The 17789-nt window shown below is 42.8% G+C and overlaps 1 protein-coding gene across 35 annotated transcripts in view; it reads left to right on the top strand.

Moving 5' to 3' along the window:
* The window catches only part of neb (nebulin), a 90850-nt gene that overhangs the window by 2347 nt on the left and 70714 nt on the right, over positions 1-17789 (top strand). For all 35 annotated transcript variants that reach the window (XM_050049322.1, XM_050049329.1, XM_050049321.1 and 32 more), the window contains 14 exons: positions 5725-5832; positions 9091-9198; positions 9583-9687; positions 9769-9873; positions 9991-10095; positions 10950-11054; positions 12445-12549; positions 12635-12742; positions 13202-13318; positions 15111-15212; positions 15311-15418; positions 15514-15618; positions 15712-15810; positions 17600-17704. In XM_050049322.1, coding sequence (XP_049905279.1) covers positions 5725-5832; positions 9091-9198; positions 9583-9687; positions 9769-9873; positions 9991-10095; positions 10950-11054; positions 12445-12549; positions 12635-12742; positions 13202-13318; positions 15111-15212; positions 15311-15418; positions 15514-15618; positions 15712-15810; positions 17600-17704 — 1485 coding nt within the window. The remainder of the gene's footprint in view (positions 1-5724; positions 5833-9090; positions 9199-9582; positions 9688-9768; positions 9874-9990; positions 10096-10949; positions 11055-12444; positions 12550-12634; positions 12743-13201; positions 13319-15110; positions 15213-15310; positions 15419-15513; positions 15619-15711; positions 15811-17599; positions 17705-17789) is intronic.

Raw genomic sequence — 17789 nt, 5'->3', positions numbered from 1 at the left:
GACTTCTATGCGTCCTTTATGTTGGCATAAATACAACCAACAGATGGCAGTAGAGTGCAGAAGCAAAAGTTCCTAAAAAACAAACATGGTGACAGTGGAGAGGGTCGGACTACAGGCAGCAGCAGTCTGTGAGGCTGTTTAATAAATCCCGACATCTGGACAGAGAAATATTTCCTCTATATTACAGATTCGTTCCGTTCTGACATTCTTTGAGCGTCTTTGTCGCCTCTCACTTGAACTACGCTACACTGCCCCCTCCATCTCCAAAGACACTGCTCCGCTTCGTCCACAAGCTTTGAGAAAACGTGCACTAATACTGATGAACAGAGCACAGAGTACAGACAGAAGGCTCTGCCCGTGTCTGTATCTAACTCTGAGCATGTATGAGCCGTTACACACTGAGTAACATGTAAGAAAACATTCCTCCTTAAAACTGTCAGCAGCCTTTCATCAGTGAAGTCAATTCAGTCATTGTTCTCAGTCTGTAACCTCCAACTTTTATCTACTTAAAGGTGAAAACACAGCGAAACATATTTTTATTATAGTTATAGTGGACGTATGTAAACTTGGAACACTGGTTACGTAACCCTCTCAACCAGCCGAAACGTATCTGTGCACGCATGCGCCCGTGTCATAGGTGCGCTCCGATTCTTAAACAAACAGCACCACAGCCCTGTATCTGAGCCCATTTATTAAAGCTGTAATGTTATAAACACCAGGACAGGATCCTTCCTGAGTAGCAAAGGTAGTAAAAATACTGGATTACAAAGAGTTTGGGATCGTGCCAGTTTCTGTCACCATTTTGTAGAGCTACTCAGTTCATTTACTTATATTTATAATTATGATTTTGGCTTCCAACGATTATGGCAACATGATAATCAAGATAAAATGATTATAGTGCAGCGTTTTGTTTCACAGAGATGATCTGGTTTCATCTTTTGTTATAAATCCAGCACACCTCTGTCCATCACAGTGTTGCGCAGCTCATTGTTGCCAACTGATGGACTGTTTTGTGATATTTTCTGACTTTCAGACCCTCCAGTGTCTTTATTTCTAAAAAGAGATTAACGTCAAATTTCATGAGGGAAAAAGGGAGAAATATTTTCAGTTACATTGTAACGTTCAGAGTAATCACAGTCCAAAGCTCTTCTGCCAACAGTGCTGAGTCTCTTCCTCTTCTTCTGCACCATGGTTATGATTATGTATTATTTATTTTCTTTATCTCATTTCTTAACAGTCAGTTTTTATTTAAAGTTCAAGATAATGTCAAAAAGAAAAGTTCAGTAAATGTCAGTGAGTAAGTGTGTTAAATCATCCTAAACTCAATATTGGATAAAATAATCATGATTATGATTTTTGCCATAATCCAGGAGCCAGGCTGTCTTGTCTTTTATTTGAAATGATCTTCATCTTATTTCACACCAGTAATATAACTTGATGCTGGCCACCAGTCTCCAGTCAGATTTGTCTCCAGGATGTTTTAATGGTTCATTATTTGTGTCTGAGCTGTGTTTCTGAAGCTCTCCCTGTCAGTGTCCAATGGAAGAGTGAAAACAGAAGGCTAACAGATTAATCCCATATTTCCTGGTGAAATAGGATTAACGTCTGCCTCGTATTTGTTCATACTTAATATTGCTGATATCTTATAGGGGGGTCTGAATGACTGTTTTATAACCTAACCTATGACCTAACCACCAGTGGTCATTTAGCTCCCGTATAACATATCAACTGATTTACCATCTTCACGGAGAAGATGTAAATCGTTTGGGAGGTGGAACAAATGGAAACCCACAAATCAATACACTCTGGTTTCACGAGCACTTTCATCTACACTGTGGAGAAAAGATGTTTTACAGTGAGACGGCTTCGTGTTTCATCTACAGGACGGAGAGAAACATAGAGCTGCTCATTCACTCATTCACTCATTCATCAGTCGTTCTAGTATTTTCTTGATAAATCATGACTTCCCTCCTGAGGTCACGAGGGGGCGGAGTGTAGAGTTCTCTGTCTGGCATTCGGACAGATTTAGAAGTGGACATCTACGGCACACTGGCAGAGAGATGGAGCGGAGGGAGAGGGGCAGATGAGACGAGCCACCGTGCTGTAAATCACACTCTGAGAGCCAGGAATGTGTTAACGTCACAGAGCTACTAATTTGCTCAGGAGAGGAGATGGAAAACCTTCTGCAGAGCTTTGTAGGGTTTCAGTCACACCTATGTTTGTCTCCTGTCTGATAGATTCAGATATCGAAGCCTCTTACAGATGTTGACACAAGTGATTGAGATGTTCTTTCCCGCAGCTCTGGTTATGTCTCAAGGGTTATTGGTTAGATACCAAAGTCTCCAAATGTTCAGCCTGACGTGACTGTAAATGTTTGACTGGGATCCTCCTGAGCAGAGGGAAGTGTAATTCAGGCAGGCTGTAAGTTAGACCGGGTTATTCAGGGAACAGTATGCTGTGTGCAGGAATGCTTTCAGCTCCTGTGGTCTGACTGGATAGGAACATTTCCTCCTTAAATCAGGGGTCAGATCAGGGACCTTTACTGTCGAAGGAGAAAAAATAATCTGTCTGGAGCCACAAAATATATTTTAACCTTATAATGAAGGTAACAGCCTGTAACGAGGGGAGCAGACTCGAGTCACGTGACTTGGTCAGACTCAGGGTTGGAAATCAACACCGGCCAAATGCTGGTAAAATATGGCTGCTAGATTTGATTCACTTACAAGCCTATAGAAACACAATGTTAAGACTGTAAATCACCAGTTTCATCTCGATACGATATGATAGCGATTCTTTGGACAGCGATATGATTTGTGCCAAAGTCTGCCACGATACCATTTTGAGACGATGTGATTCAGGGGCCTGAAAGTTTAGGACTTGGGACTGACCTGTCTTGATTTGGGACTTGAGTTCAAAGACTTGAGACTTGACCTGCAGGCCGGGAGGGGCCTAATGTTACGTCTAAAATATTTAAGGGATTAAAGATGCAAATTTATGAGATGAAAACTTGGATATTCACTGAGAATATAAAGTCGTACATCTGTGGGGAAAAACTAAAAAACATTCTCTGATATTAAAGTCTCGTATTTACGAGAAAAAGCTCTTAAATATAATTCTTTTTTTTTTGTCAAGGCACCACACTGCTTCACTTTACACAGCTGGATCAACCTCAGAGACACTGCTGCACCACTAGAGAAGAAAAAGCTTGTATGACTTGTTACAGATAGATTCGTTATTTCATTACTATTTGTTAGAGTTTTTTTCTCAATAATTTATGACTTTATAATCTCTGAGAATGTTTGATTTTTTTTTTTTATCGTAAAATTTGGAGCTTTTTCCTGTAAATTTACTTTAACTTTAAAGAATATCCAAGTTTGTATCACATAATTTTAAGACCTAAATCTCAGATATTTTTTATCAGAATATTTCCCTCCGTCCTGGGCTCTGCTTTCATTTTGTTTTTTACCAGACTGTCGTAGAAACAGAAAACGTAGAGACAGAAAACGTAGAAACAGAAAATGTAGACAGAAAACGTAGAGACAGAAAACGTAGAGACAGAAGACGTAGATATTAAAGTGCGATCTAGACTTCATAATTACACCTCTGTAGACGTTACCAGTTTGAGTGGAGTCAGTTTATCTGAGGTGAGGACAAAGACTCCTGATGACGACGCTGTCATGTGATTGGTGCAGGGTGGGGTCCTGCCTGTTACAGTGGAAGTGTTAACAGCAGTTATTGATGAGCACCTGAGCTGTGGAAAAATCACCCTCAATCCAATAGACATACTGTGCTGTTTCTCCCATCACCTGTTGTGGCAGTTTGAAACCACAGAGTGTGTGTCCTCTATCTGTAATAGTTTGAGCAGATTACAACGAGGACTGTCACTGAGCACAAGAGCTCTCAGCTCTTACAGGTAAAGCACCTCCTCCCAAGGGACAACAGCTCAAACAGTACAGGAGACCCCTCCTCTGTCTGCATGGCTGCTGTATGGATCATAAACTGTCTGGTTGTTTCACTGAAGGTGTTTTCATGGCAGGTTTTTATCTGTAGGAGAACTTCACCTGCAAACTGACCATTTAAAGTCTGTAATCATAAGTAACTGTGCCACACACAGACATCAGTGATCTACTCACACTGTGTTTAAATCAAGTCTACAAAAACACACCAAGCAAACAAAGGTTTTTATTATTAATAAGAAAGAAATAATACTTACAACTTAAAGGAGCTGGAGATCTCAGCTGAGAGAAACAAGACGGGGAAGTCGCAGAGCCAGCTGTGCAGTGGGTCGTCACACCCAGCTCAACTGAAACTGAAACTAAACTAAACTAAACTAAACTAAATCTGAAAACTGAACCACCGTCAATCTCCAACTCAAACTAAAATAACGAAACCAAACAAGTAACTGAGGCTGGAAACAAAACAGGAAGAAAACCATCCTGCACTGCTGCTGTGGTGCTGTGGGCGTGTCTCTGTGTGTCTCCACCCCTCAGCTCCCTTATTCTCTCCTCCCACTCTCAGGTGCTGCACTCAGGTGAGACAGGTAGAGAGGAGCGAGAGGGGGGAAAGAATCAACCACCACACACACTGTGGTGTTCAGTACAATAACCCATAATGCAGAGCCACACACACCTAGTTTACAAACTCTCACACAACTCCTGCAGAATAATCCAGGTCTGATTAATCAGTCGTGTGCTCAGTGCTTCACAAACACATGCACATTTGCTAAAATGTGTAGTACCCCGTCCTAAGTGTGTCTGAGTGTGCACTAAAGTGTTTAAACACACTCGTGCGCCCAGACACGCTACATGACCATACGTAACACTGTTTATACTGACGTGTTTTAAATTGTAGTGTTTAAGTTCAAATGTGTGTGCTGATCATCCGACTGTATAAATCAGACCTGGATTGTCCTGCAGGAGCAGTGTGTTTTGTTGATTCTGCGTGCACTGTCGAGGCATGAGAAAAATAGTTTTCTTCAAGTTTTCTTGGCAGATTGAGGGTAACACATGGTGAGTTATTTACCTACAGATGGTCACTTTGCAGGTGAAACTTTCCTTTTAAGCCTTAAAAGTTTCCAGAGATCAGTTAAAACTGTGCATGAACATTAAACTCTGTCTCAGCAGTTAACAGTTTCTCCAGTCAGTGCTGCTTTTTATTTTAACCTTCAGGAAGAAACGGCTGCTTTTTGTTGCTTTAATTGAGTTTCCTTCAGCTTCCCTCTTCAGCAGATATATGTATGTATGTATATATACACATATGTATATGTGTTGCTGAGTCTGGCAGTGCATGCAGTGCACGACGCTCACACATATATCACAGGTGTTACTGTATATTCAGCATTTTACCGCCCTGTATTTTACTGTGTGCGTTTGTTTGTCCTTCAGTTATTACCATTATTCTAACTGAGCAGATATTTGACAGATTGATTCACATCACTTTAAGTCTTAACTTGAATCAGTTCAGCTGTCGCAGGTGAGTTATCAGAGTGATGTTTCCTCTTTACCTCGACAACATCAGGTCATTATTTAAGCAACAGATGAAAAACACCTTAAATAATCAGTTAAGCTGTCTGTGAGTCTCTTCTCTCTGTGTGTGTCTGTGATGATGGTCCTGCTGTAGGTGGATGTAGTTTTACTTCCTGACCGACATGTTTCCTGTGATGAGGGAACGTCGGCCATGTTGTTAGCTGGTTAGCTGACTGTGTTTCCTTCTGTCCTCCTCCAGTCCGGACTGCCCACCAGGAAAGTCAGGAAGAAGGTCAAGGTGGATACCTCCAAGTTCATGACTCCATACCTGGCTCACAGCCAGAAGATGATGGAGCAGTACAGCCATGTGAGTAACACGCTTCAGTTTTTGTTTTTTTATCACAATCAGTGCTTAAGTCTCGTCCGGGGGCGGAGACAGATGTTTTAACATTCAGGGATCAGTCTAAACCCAGCGGGGCTCCAGGGGGGAAGCTCTCATTGTCAGCAGCTTTGTGCCTGATTTTATTACTGAACGTCTAAAATCTGAACATCATTTAGGAAAAACGTGAAGTTACCAGAGAAAATGAAAATCATCCTACAGAGCCATCGTTTTATTTAGTGTCTAATTTCTCTCCAACTGTCTGAAACTAGGACACAACAAATGTTGAGGATGAATCATTTTCACTCCTGCCTCCTACAAACAGACGAAACTGTCTCATATTACTATTTTTAAGTTACATAACATAGGTGGGGGGGCTGTGGCGTTAATATTCTCAGTGATCCAATAACAAGTGGACGGAGCTGAACACACGTGTAAACCACCACCAACATGCACTGTGATGTCATCACTAAAACCACCTGCTGAGGTGATCTCAGACGCATGTTAGGGATGCACGATAATATCAGCACGTCACTGTATCGGCAGAGAGCAGCTTCAGAATGATCGGCTGACATGCTTTTTCTTATTTTGCACATTAGGTGAATATCACAGACATTGGACAGTGTTTCATGTCTCCATCTGCTGCTGGGCCGTCACCATCACAGTCTGTGTGTATAATATGATGTTAGTTCACTACCTGATGACGATCACTGACATTAGCTGGGGACAAAGTGGATATATTGTTATCAGTTAATTCTCAAATAAATCGTTCTATGTCAGCAAAAAAAAAACAGTGTCGTGCATCACTAACACGCACAGTATATATCTTTTGTAGCTAAGTCACTAAGGCGTCTTGATGTGTCCCCGACAAGGACCATGTCACCAGTGCAGGATGTGGTGGTTGTTATGGTGACAGCGTGTTATTGCACCGCTAATTGACCTATGGCTAAGCCACGCCCCCCTCCACTCACTCAGACAAACTATCAACATTCAGTGACCGGCGCTATGGCAGGTGTCACAGTACACGGCATTTCACAGGAGGCAATTGATGATTTTTGGGGACATAACGATCAGATGTCATTGAGAAGTAACCAAAAGGGCCTAAACTACGCATTGGAGGGATATATTCATCATTTTATTGTTGAGAAGGTCGATGAAAAGCTTAAATTACAAGCCAAAATTTACAGGTCACAGTGTACGCTTGTGAACCGCATCTGGTTGCCGTCACCATCAAAGACAACAAGTTAAAGTGCCACTGAAGTTAAGGTTTTTGGCTCAGAATATGAGAAAAGGATAACGGCCTTTTTACCATCTTTACCAAGAGTGTCTCTCCGTTAGTTTGGTGCTACAGTATTTACACTGAATCATTCAGCATAACGTTTGCCAACCTTTGTTATCTCTGCCATTACAGATAAGTTAATGAAGCTAAGCTCCAGAAGTTAACGTTAGCTTAACTAGAGCCCTTTGGACAACAGCTAACAATGATGTACGATCACCAAAGTACAAAACTAGAACAAAATAGGCTAATGAACTCCCAGCAAACAAGGTGACATGATGAACAACGCAGCTAGGAGCTAACGTTAGGCTAACTTTAGCTAACGTTAGCTAGAGATGTTAAAGATAACTTTATATTTCTTTCCAGCAAAGTGACAATATGTTGCCTCAAACACAATGTTGACTTACCTTAGAACAGATGTAGACATCATTGTTAATCTTATTCACGTTGAGTTGATGTTGTGGTCTAACGTTACCACACAACTTTATCCAAAGGAGACACTTTTCTCGGTTGAGATGTGGTTTAAAGTGTAAAAAATACACCTGGTCGCCCAGCCTCTCAGGATACCTTGTGTCAGAGTTGCATGTACCCCATGCACACCGTTTGACCATTTTTAAACTTCAAATCTCAGAAAAAGCTCATAAAACCGAACAAAACTGACTTTCTGTAATGCATTTCAATGGACGTCCAGGCAGAGAATGTCCCAGTGTATGGGAATGGCTATATGCACTGTGATTGGCTCATCGCGTTTGAGGGCGGGGCTTAGCCATAGGTCAGTTTTATGATGAGATGGACGAAGTGTTGCGTGACGTCCATCGTTTTGCCCGATGAAAGAAGACGTATTGGATTCTATCGTTTAACCGTCTGACAGCATACGTATATGCAGCGTACACTGACAGTGGATGTGTTGCTGAACATCAGAAAGATGAGAATTAATGTGAGGATAAGCTGCACCTTTACCCCCCCCACCCCCCACCCTGACCCTCCAACCCTCCCACCCTGACCCTCCAACCCTCCCACTGGTACTGCTGATTAATGTGGCAGGGTAACAGAAGAGTTTCATACAGTACTGCATCATGATGATGGATAGATGAGTTGAAAGCAGTGAGAGTGAATTAGATAATACGTTAATTATAACAAGATAAATTGACTCACTAATCAACTCGTCAGCCTCAGTCAGTGGTCACTCTCATCATATTTTAAATAGACGGTCCAGATTGTCCTGAATGTTTGCAAGGAGCCTTTAAGGGTGTCTGATATTCTGAAGTTTGATGAAACACACACAGTCTGTAATCAGTCGCATAAAGTTGGGAGGAACTTGTTCCTTCCAAGAGAGAAGACTGAGACGTCTGGCAGTCAGTGAGGTCAATGATACGACCTCACGACCTCATGTTTCAGGTCTGAGTCCAAATAAGGCCGATAACAGGTTGGGTACAGTGTTTATCTGAGACGTGGTGATATCCCCAGCTGTACCGACACAACCGCCAACGTGACCAGCAGGCAGCTAGTGACAGTGTGGACATCATAACTGCAGACGGGGCCCTTTGACCTTCTGGTGTAAATGATGTCAGCAGTGTCAAAATGTGAGGTCACAGGTGTGAATGGTGATGTGTCTCAGCCGTCCACTTGTGTTCAGACCTGCTGTAAACAGAGTGAATGTTTCACTGACACATTGGAATCCATCCCATAATAATCTCAGCTGCTCTAACTGCAAATCAAAGCAAAGTAAATGTGGTCTTGAGTCCTCTCAGTTTAAAACTGGGCCGACGATGAACATTTACGGGCTTAGATTAGAGTTCTGTGTGGAATAGGAGAGAGTCAGGACTGTCTGGTGTCTCAGCACCCCCCCGCCGCCGCCGCCATTTTGTCTGCTCCAGAAGTGGTTAAATAATAAATCAAATAATTCACCTGTTTATGTTTTGTGATTTCCTGCTGACTGTCCTGACCTCACTGGTGTGCTCTTCCTACAGAACAAGTACCGGCATGCGTACGACCTGTCCAAAGGGACGCCTCCTGCCTACATCGCTGATACTCCTGAAATGCTTCGCATCAGGAAGGCCCAGGAGCAGCTCAGCGAGGTACGACTCAGGGGGCTGAGGGTTGGAGGGTTGGAGGGCAGCTGGGACGGACCGTCGCTGGTTTGAATCCTGTCTGAAATGATTTAAAGTTTCACATCATTCACCTGAGACAAAGAACTGCAGTGTAAAAAAGTTCTGCATTCAAAAGCAACTAAATAAACTTTCTTAAATCAACGTATCCAATGTAAACATACTACGAGTAACTAAGTGCAGTAGTTGAGTAAATGTACTCAGTTACAATCTGCTGCTGCTGTAATGACACTATAGACTGTGACATGATGGATGTTGAGCAAAATTAATTATGATTTCTCTTTATTGAATCGTAACTCCTCAGACTTTCTGTAATCATGAATGAACATTAACGACACGTGTGGTCATCGACAGGTCAAATACCGCATGGAGGGGAACAAGGCTCGGACGACCAGCTTGTACGACGGAGAGGCCAAAGAGATCGCCCACGTCAAGCGTGTGTCTGAACTGATCAGCAAGGTGAGTCTCCTCAGTTTGTCACTGTGAACCAGGAGGTGAATGAAATGATGTGAGTGTGGTGTGTTTGGTCGTGTCCTCCAGGTCCTGTACAGACAGAAGTGGGATGAAACGAAGGACCGGTACCTGCTGCCTCCTGATGCTCCTGAACTCGTGCTGGCTGTGAAGAACGCTGCCAACGTCAGCAAGGTGAGCTCAGGGAGACATTCAGATTCTGTGTCTCACGTCCTGTTATTAGAAAAACACCTGTCGTATGATTAATGTCTGTTTAAAGATATTTAATTCATGACTCTGCACCTCGTTCAGAAACTGTACACGGAAGACTGGAACGAAGAGAAGACCATGTTCTACCCGTACAGCGACAGTCCCGAGCTGCGCAGGGTGGCTCAGGCTCAGGAGTGCCTCAGTGACGTGAGTTCACTTCACTGATCACCTGTCCACTTATTAACTGCAGTAACATGTCAAATAAACACGTCCAATACTCAGAGTTTGGATCGTGTGAAGTTTAAACACCTGTGAACTGAAAAAGAAAACACAGTATTGTGACATCAGCTCTTTCTGGGGGTTTGTTAATATGATAATATTTAATATGAGAGTTTATTCAAATCTGTCAGAAACTTTTCTTAATCTTTTATATTGCAATTACAGAATTTATTATATATTTATATGTCGACAGATAGATAAACATTTTATGATGTTAATTATGTATTATTGCATTAGTATATAATTATAATTAATAATTTAATTAATTTAATTTAAATTGTGATTTTCCAACATAAATACAATAAATGAAAATGTAATAAAATGGAATTAAAAGCCAGAATAATAATAAAACTCAATAGATTAAAACGACAAAGCACCAATAAAAATTATGATTACTGATCGACCTGATCAGCTGATTTCTCTCGACTCTGCTGACAGATTGTCGTTCAGCAGCGACCTCGCAGTCACACACATTTTCTACACCTTTATATTGTTTTATTTTCCTGTCAGGTGTGTGCGTGTGTGTGTGTGTGTGTGTGCGTGTGTGTGTGTGTGTGCTCAGTCAGATGGATCATATGTTTCAGCTCACACTGCAGCAGTGCAGATGGTCATCTACAACCCCATCTCAACATGTAGTCTTTTCTGCTGACGTAGACAGGTCATCAGCTGATGTAGAAACACTGTGTGTGTGTGTGTGTGTGTGTGTGTGAGGCTGCTCTGAGGTCACGTATTGATGTGGGAGAATGAACCACATCAGTAAATCTGACCCCCCCCCCCCACAGGTTCGCTACAAGAAGGGTCACGATCAGCGCAAGGCGAAGTACACCTCCCTGGCTGATCCTCCTGAGGTGGAGCTGGCCAAGAGAGTGGAACAACAGCGTAGTGACGTAAGCACCACCATTTTAATCTGACTCTGAACACACAGCTTTCTGTGAGAAGGAGGAAACACACGAAACTAAGATTTAAATTACGCAAACATGTGCAGACTGTTTTTATACACACTGTCCCATTTAATAAGAGAATTATAAACCTCACTGCACTGAGCAGGGGGGTCAAACATGTGGCCCGTGGGCCAGAAACGGCCGCTCAGAGGGTCCAGGCTGCTTTAAAGGCTTTTGAAATAGTTTTTATTTAAAAAAAAAAGACATTTTTCACATGAGAGGTTATGTTAAAGGTTGTGTCATGAATTGAAATGTGCACATTCAAAGGTCGTGTAATGGGCTCAGTTATTAATTATAGTGTAGATTTCTTTCTTCACGGCAACAAAATAAACTCACAGTGTCAGTAAACACCTCGTATACATGTTTATGTCCTTGTGCAACAAAAGCACACGATTCAGTTTAGAAACAAACAGAGATGAGCGAGTACATCATTATCTGTATCAGTGTCTGTACTCAGAATGGGTGGAGTTAATACTTAAGTAGGTGTGATTTAAATCTAAAGTGGGTGGAGCCTAACCAGAGGTTGATATTATATACAACAGCTTTTATATATTTGATGTTCATTAGAAAATGATTTACAGAACAATCTCAGCGTGGAGCTTCAGATCAGTTCTGATCTGCTGAAATGAGGATTTTCCTTCATCAGCACAGATACTGACACTTCCACTCGTGTGATCCTTGTACTCGTTAAAAGTACATTATTTGAACTGGATACTCGTTTCATCTGATTATTCGGCTCAACCCAAGAAGCTAACATCATGGCTCGGCTCTACATTCACACAGGAAGTGAACAGTGGGCTTTCTGGTCTCTGCAGGGACGTTCCAGCTCCTTATATTACGTTGCGGTGTATCAGACCGCTGTGACAGGTGCCACTCACTGACACAGCAGCTGTATATGATGAGCTGAGAATGAGAACAGGCTGCTGTCAACCAATCAGCAGACTGCAGTGTTTCTAGCTCCGCCTCTTAGTATGGGATCGGCGTGCGAGGCGCCTCAGCAGAGAGGTGACGAAACACAGCACAGAATGTTTCTGTTGTTACCATCCACCACTTGACAAAATAAACCTAAAGATAACTAATGTTTAAGAAACTGAAGTGAAGCAGAGTGCTCGATGGACACAAGCTGACAGAGCGACCCTGAGCCGCCGACCACCTGCTCTCTGATATTAGCCGCCACACTAAGCTGAAGGGAGAGGCCGACAGTTCTGCGACATGACACAGATTCCAGTCGTTCCCAGTGTGTTTCATCAAACATCACAATGTCTAACAAGTTGCTCTGTCTTCATGCAACATGTAAAACACATGTGCTAATGTTGACTGTCGTTTGTCTCCACAGCTGAAATACAGGGAGGACTACAATAAAAATGTGAAGGGTCAATGGTGCGAGACGCCATACTTCGACGTGGCCACTGCCAGGGTGGCGATGGAGAACTTTAGTAATGTAAGAGCTCACTGACACAGGTGCAGCCTTTGTTTCAGATTTATTTCCAACTCTGAATCTAACCGTCGATCTTTTGTCTTTTCAGAGACGTTACACGCAGAAATATGAGGACGAGAAAGATCAACTTTATTTCATGCAGACAGACACGCCCGTTTATGACACCAACAAGAAGGCTCGTATTGCTGCCAGTGAGGTAAGTCCACACACACACACACACACACACACACACACACACACACACACACACACACACACACACACACACACACACAAAGGTATCAGAGTATTTTTATAGGTCCTATCTCATGTGGAAGACACGACAGAGAGCTGACCCGTGTCTCAGAGCAGAGTGTGAGTCAACACACTGACGCAGGGACACACTGCATTGAGCCCACACATGACTGAGAGATCCACATTTGGCTCGTTCTCACTGCACCAACTGAGTGTGTAGTTTCATCAGTCCTCAGTTACATACAATATCAGACGATATCTGCTCCTGTATCCCTGCGCCCACACACTGACACACCGTGCAAACACGCCTCACTTCAAGATAAACACACATGCTTTCCCACCATGACCAGCTCTACCAACGTCATGTGATGAGTCAGAGCGAATAACCTTCAGCGATTGTTCTCCATGTTTCTGTTTCCAGGTCCAATACAAGAAGGAATACGAGAAGAACAAAGCGCAGTCTGACTACAACACGCTTCCCGCCACGGAGAACCCTCTCCTCCGACAGCTCAGATACGCTGGCACCATCCTCAGTGATGTAGGTGTTTAACGTCACAGCTGGTTTGATGAAGAATGATGAAAACAAATGATGAAATCTTAGATGTCGCACAGTAGGACTATAACTATTGAACATTACTGGTCCAACACAGTCGCCACAATAAATGTTGGCGTTGTGCGTTTCTGCAAACCACAGATATGTTACATTCAGACTTTATTATGTGGCAGATACACTGAAACATTTCTTTATGATTCAATATTGCTGTGTTTGACTCGTGCTTAGGATCAGGAATAAGAACCAGATCATGGTTTGGTTTAAAGTACCTGCTCTTAGTAACACAGTCCCCACTGGAAACACAGCGTGGAGCAGTGTGTGTCGGCTACCTCACTGAACTGTTGCAGCTCACGCGTGTGCGGTGTTCACACAGAGAGCGTGGCTGCTGTGAGTTCTGTATTTCTACAATTAAAAGCTGACACTCAGGGCGCCCACTAACTCACCTGGTAGAGCGAACGCCCCACATACTGAGGCTCTGTCTTTGCAGCGGCTCCAGGTTCAGTTCCAACCCTTTGCCCTTTGCCCATCACTCTGGATCTGTCCTGTCTAATCAAGGCAAAACAAAACAGATTCTCCACAAATGATGAAGCTGTGCAGCCACTGCATCGTCAACAAGACGGTCCTGCAGATATCTCACAATAAAAAGCCTTGTGATAAGAACTGAAGAGATTCTGTCCACAGAAACATCTCAGGGCTTTAATTTTGAAACAGAAACACGAAGTGTCGAGTTAAAAATACATTTTAATATCATTTTTTGTCACGTCTGTGACAGAGTCACTGAAACTGCAGTGAAAGGTGTTTTAGAGTCAAAATGATTCTCCAAAAATTATCTTCCCTTTCTGACTGTGCTGAAAACTGCACACAGACAAAAACAGGCACACTTGAATTTCCCGCTGTTGAGCAGCAGCTGCTCCTGAAGGCACTGTGAGTGCTCTGAGCTGTTAACACAGGTGCTGAAAAAACCCTCCTAGAAGTTTTACAATGCACACGCTGCTCATCAGGGTGTTGAAAACAACTGCTGGTTTTGGCACCATCTGGAAATGCAGCGATGTCTCTGTCACTTTTCGTGGCACTGTCCCGGTGAAAACACACTGAAGGGTCGCTGAAAAACAGCCACATTTGGTTTGTGAAAAGCTGCTGAAGGAACAGCCATGGGACCCTAAAAAACAGCCACATTTTGGGGCTTTACGTCAGTGGAAACAGATGTTTGGCTAAAAACAGCTGGTTTTGTTGTTTGTTGGTGTTGAACAGAGCTCTGCAGCTCGACAGGTGTCTCACCAAGGTGACACGCCCTCCACCATCCCCTCCACCTGCTGATGACAAAGTCAGCTCAGACACTACATCTCTTTAGAAACGTTGATATGATGTGCATGAAATGTACAAATGTAATGTGGTTTACAGAAACATGCAATGTTTTCTCCCTGTGAGGGGGCCGACGTGTCTCTGTGTCTGTTTCCTGTGTAGACGGAGACATTGCCTGCATGAATTTTTACTCCTGTTAGACTGTTGAGTGAAAAATGAGGTGACTGGTGAAGTGATGGAGGTGGTGTGTGTGTTATGTAGAGCGTGTGAGTGGATTACTATATCAGTGGTGCTAATGAAAGCGTCAGTCTCCGTCTCATACACTCACTCAGTTCATTTAAACTGAATCAAGTTACCGGTCTGAGTGACGTGTTGTCTGCTGTGTGGACAGATGAAGTGTTTCGCTGTGTTTCTAAGTGTTTGCTTATTTGAGTTGTTATTTTTCTGCTCATCATGTTTCATATCGTCTCTGCAGAAAGTTTATAAGGCCCAATATGAGAAGTCGAGAGGTTTCAGCATCAACTACTGCGACACGCCCAAGTTTCAGATGGACTCCGTCCTCAAACAGTTCACTGACGTAAGACTCATCTATCAGTTGATTTCTTTTTATCATAAACTGAGGATGCTGTTGATTTTCCCTTTTTGAATGACATCTCCATCCTGTGTGTTCTTCAGACACATTACAAAGATAAGTATGACAATGAGGTGAAGGGTCACTACATCGGCAGCTACGAGGACGTCTACACGGTTCACTGTCAGAACATGGAGCAGATGAAGAACGAGGTAAATCACTCTGCACTTTCATCTGGATTCTTCTGAATCAGATCACCAGTGTCAGAGTGTGTTATAAACATTATGTCATATGTTTCGTGTTGCAGCATCTGTACAAAGCAGAATATGAAGACATTAAGACCAGATGTTTCTTCCCTCAAACCGTCACGCCTGAATATGAAGCGATAAAGAATCTTCAGAAGTGTAAAGATGTGAGTACGAGAGGCTTATTACATGTTTCTTTACACTGAAGCAGAGTCACGTTTCTCTTGTTTTATAAAATGTTTCTGTCTCATGGTTTGCAGAAAGTTTACCGGCAGCATCCAGACAAAGTGAAATTTACACAAGTGGTGGATTCACCAGTTCTGGTTCAAGCCGCCATCAACGCCCAGCAGCTAAGTGACGTACGTATATGACTGCACAGACCGCCTCCTCTCACACAACATATATAAGAGGTGAAATCAGTGATGTGTGGACCGATTCTTTTCACTGTATCAGCTCCTGTGAGTTGAAACGTGTAAACACATCAGACCTTTCATGTTTTGATTCTTTACACAAACTATAGAGTCAGTTTCTCTGTTACAGTTCATACATCTTCGACAGTTACCGATCCTCTCCTCCGTGCGTGACCAGTCATCACGTTTAAGTTTATATTAACAATGATTTTAACGCACTGATTGAGCTCCTCACATGTTCATAGGCCAGCTACATCAGGTCAATATGAGGTCACAGAAACATCACTGACCAACGATCTGTTGATCTTTGTAGAGCCAGTTACCTCCGCAGCTTTGTGCTGCGCTCATGTGGCGTCTCCTTTTCTCTTTGTTATCAACATGCTGTTTAAATGGAGTCCTGAGGAAAAGCTCTGGGGCCAGTTGCACAAAGCACCTTAAGTTTTCTCCTTAAGTCTGACACTTAAAGCTTACATGAAACACCTCAGCAATAACTGACAGGAAAGATCCCGTCACATGAAGCCGCAGAGCGATCACTGACTGCAGCAGGGCTGGGAGAACACAACTTTGGTAAGTCGTGTGATCCAGCTCCAGGTGGTCACAACCATAAACTGATTTCTGGTAAAATGTAAAGTGCAAAATCAGTTACTCATCATTAAGCTTGTCCGTCAGGTTCCTCTGGTCGTGGAAGACTCCTCTCAGGATGCCTTAATATTTCTCCTTTATCTCCATAAACTCAGACATGTTGTTGTTCAGATGGAGTCACAGGGACTTTATGTTTCTGTCCTTATTTTGGTTACTGTGCAACAGGTTAACACACTCTGAGCAGTTCCTTAAGTCTTCGAACAAGATAAAACAACAACTTTAAATCCTTAAGTGAACATTTTAAGGAAACCTTAAGGATAGAGACATAAGGTGTTTTGTGCAACTGTCTTTTTCATCAAAGAAACTTTAACTCAGACTTTAAGGAAAATCTGAACTTGAGGTGATTTGTGCAACCTGAAGCCATTTTTACGTAGTGGCCAAACATGGAATGACATTTTCCCATTGACTTACACTGTGAACGAGACATCTGTCAGTCAGTGGACTCATTTTCCTGAACATCACAGCTCTCTGCTGTGTCTCCGTTCAGTCCGATAACATTTTGGAGGTGATGTCATAAGATCATTATCTATCATTACCTGTCATTTGAGTTGCATGTTGGTGTACGTCTACAAGTTATTGTGGACAAATGTTTTTTAATGTATCGTCCACTTACTGAGAGAAACTGGTGAAATCACAGCTGATGGTGGAGATCAGATTCTCCTGGATATGCAGATCACCTTAAAATGTGCCCGATCATCCCGTCGCCCAGCTGTCTTTCTGTGGGCACCATGGAAACTGGAGAGCCATCTCTCTGTGGTATAAATAGCAACAAGCATCCAGTTGGCCCAGAATAAACCCTGTGATCAGAGAGGAGCTGAGGAGGCAGGGAGACGGACCAGCTGACACAGACCGGCTGATACGCTGCTGCCCTCCACTGACAACACATCAAATTACACTTTATAACTTGAGTCTAGTCTGAAATATTTACTGTAGGATGATGACATACTCTGTGAAGAGAGAATGAAACTAACACCTGAATGTCTGTTTTTATTCCATCAGAAGCAAACAGCCCAAAACACTGACCGCTGCATGAAAACACCTGAAGTCTGTCCCGTTAAATAAAACATCATTTCATCACTGTGTGTTTCTTTTTCAGTTGAACTACAAGGCGAAGTACGAAGACATGAAGTTCAAGAACTGTCTGCCCCCAGATTATCCCTTCTTCATCCAGTCCAGAGTTAACGCTTTTAACCTCAGTGATGTGAGTCACTGCTCCACACGTCACCTCCACTCATCAGAGATATTGGACAATGTGATGGAACATTTCTAATGTCCTGAACGACTTG

This window comes from Epinephelus moara, chromosome 7 (genome assembly GCF_006386435.1).
Source record: "Epinephelus moara isolate mb chromosome 7, YSFRI_EMoa_1.0, whole genome shotgun sequence".
Classification (NCBI taxonomy): Eukaryota; Metazoa; Chordata; class Actinopteri; order Perciformes; family Serranidae; genus Epinephelus; species Epinephelus moara.
Note: the sequence above shows the minus strand (reverse complement) of the source record. Positions and strands in the feature narration are given on the sequence as shown.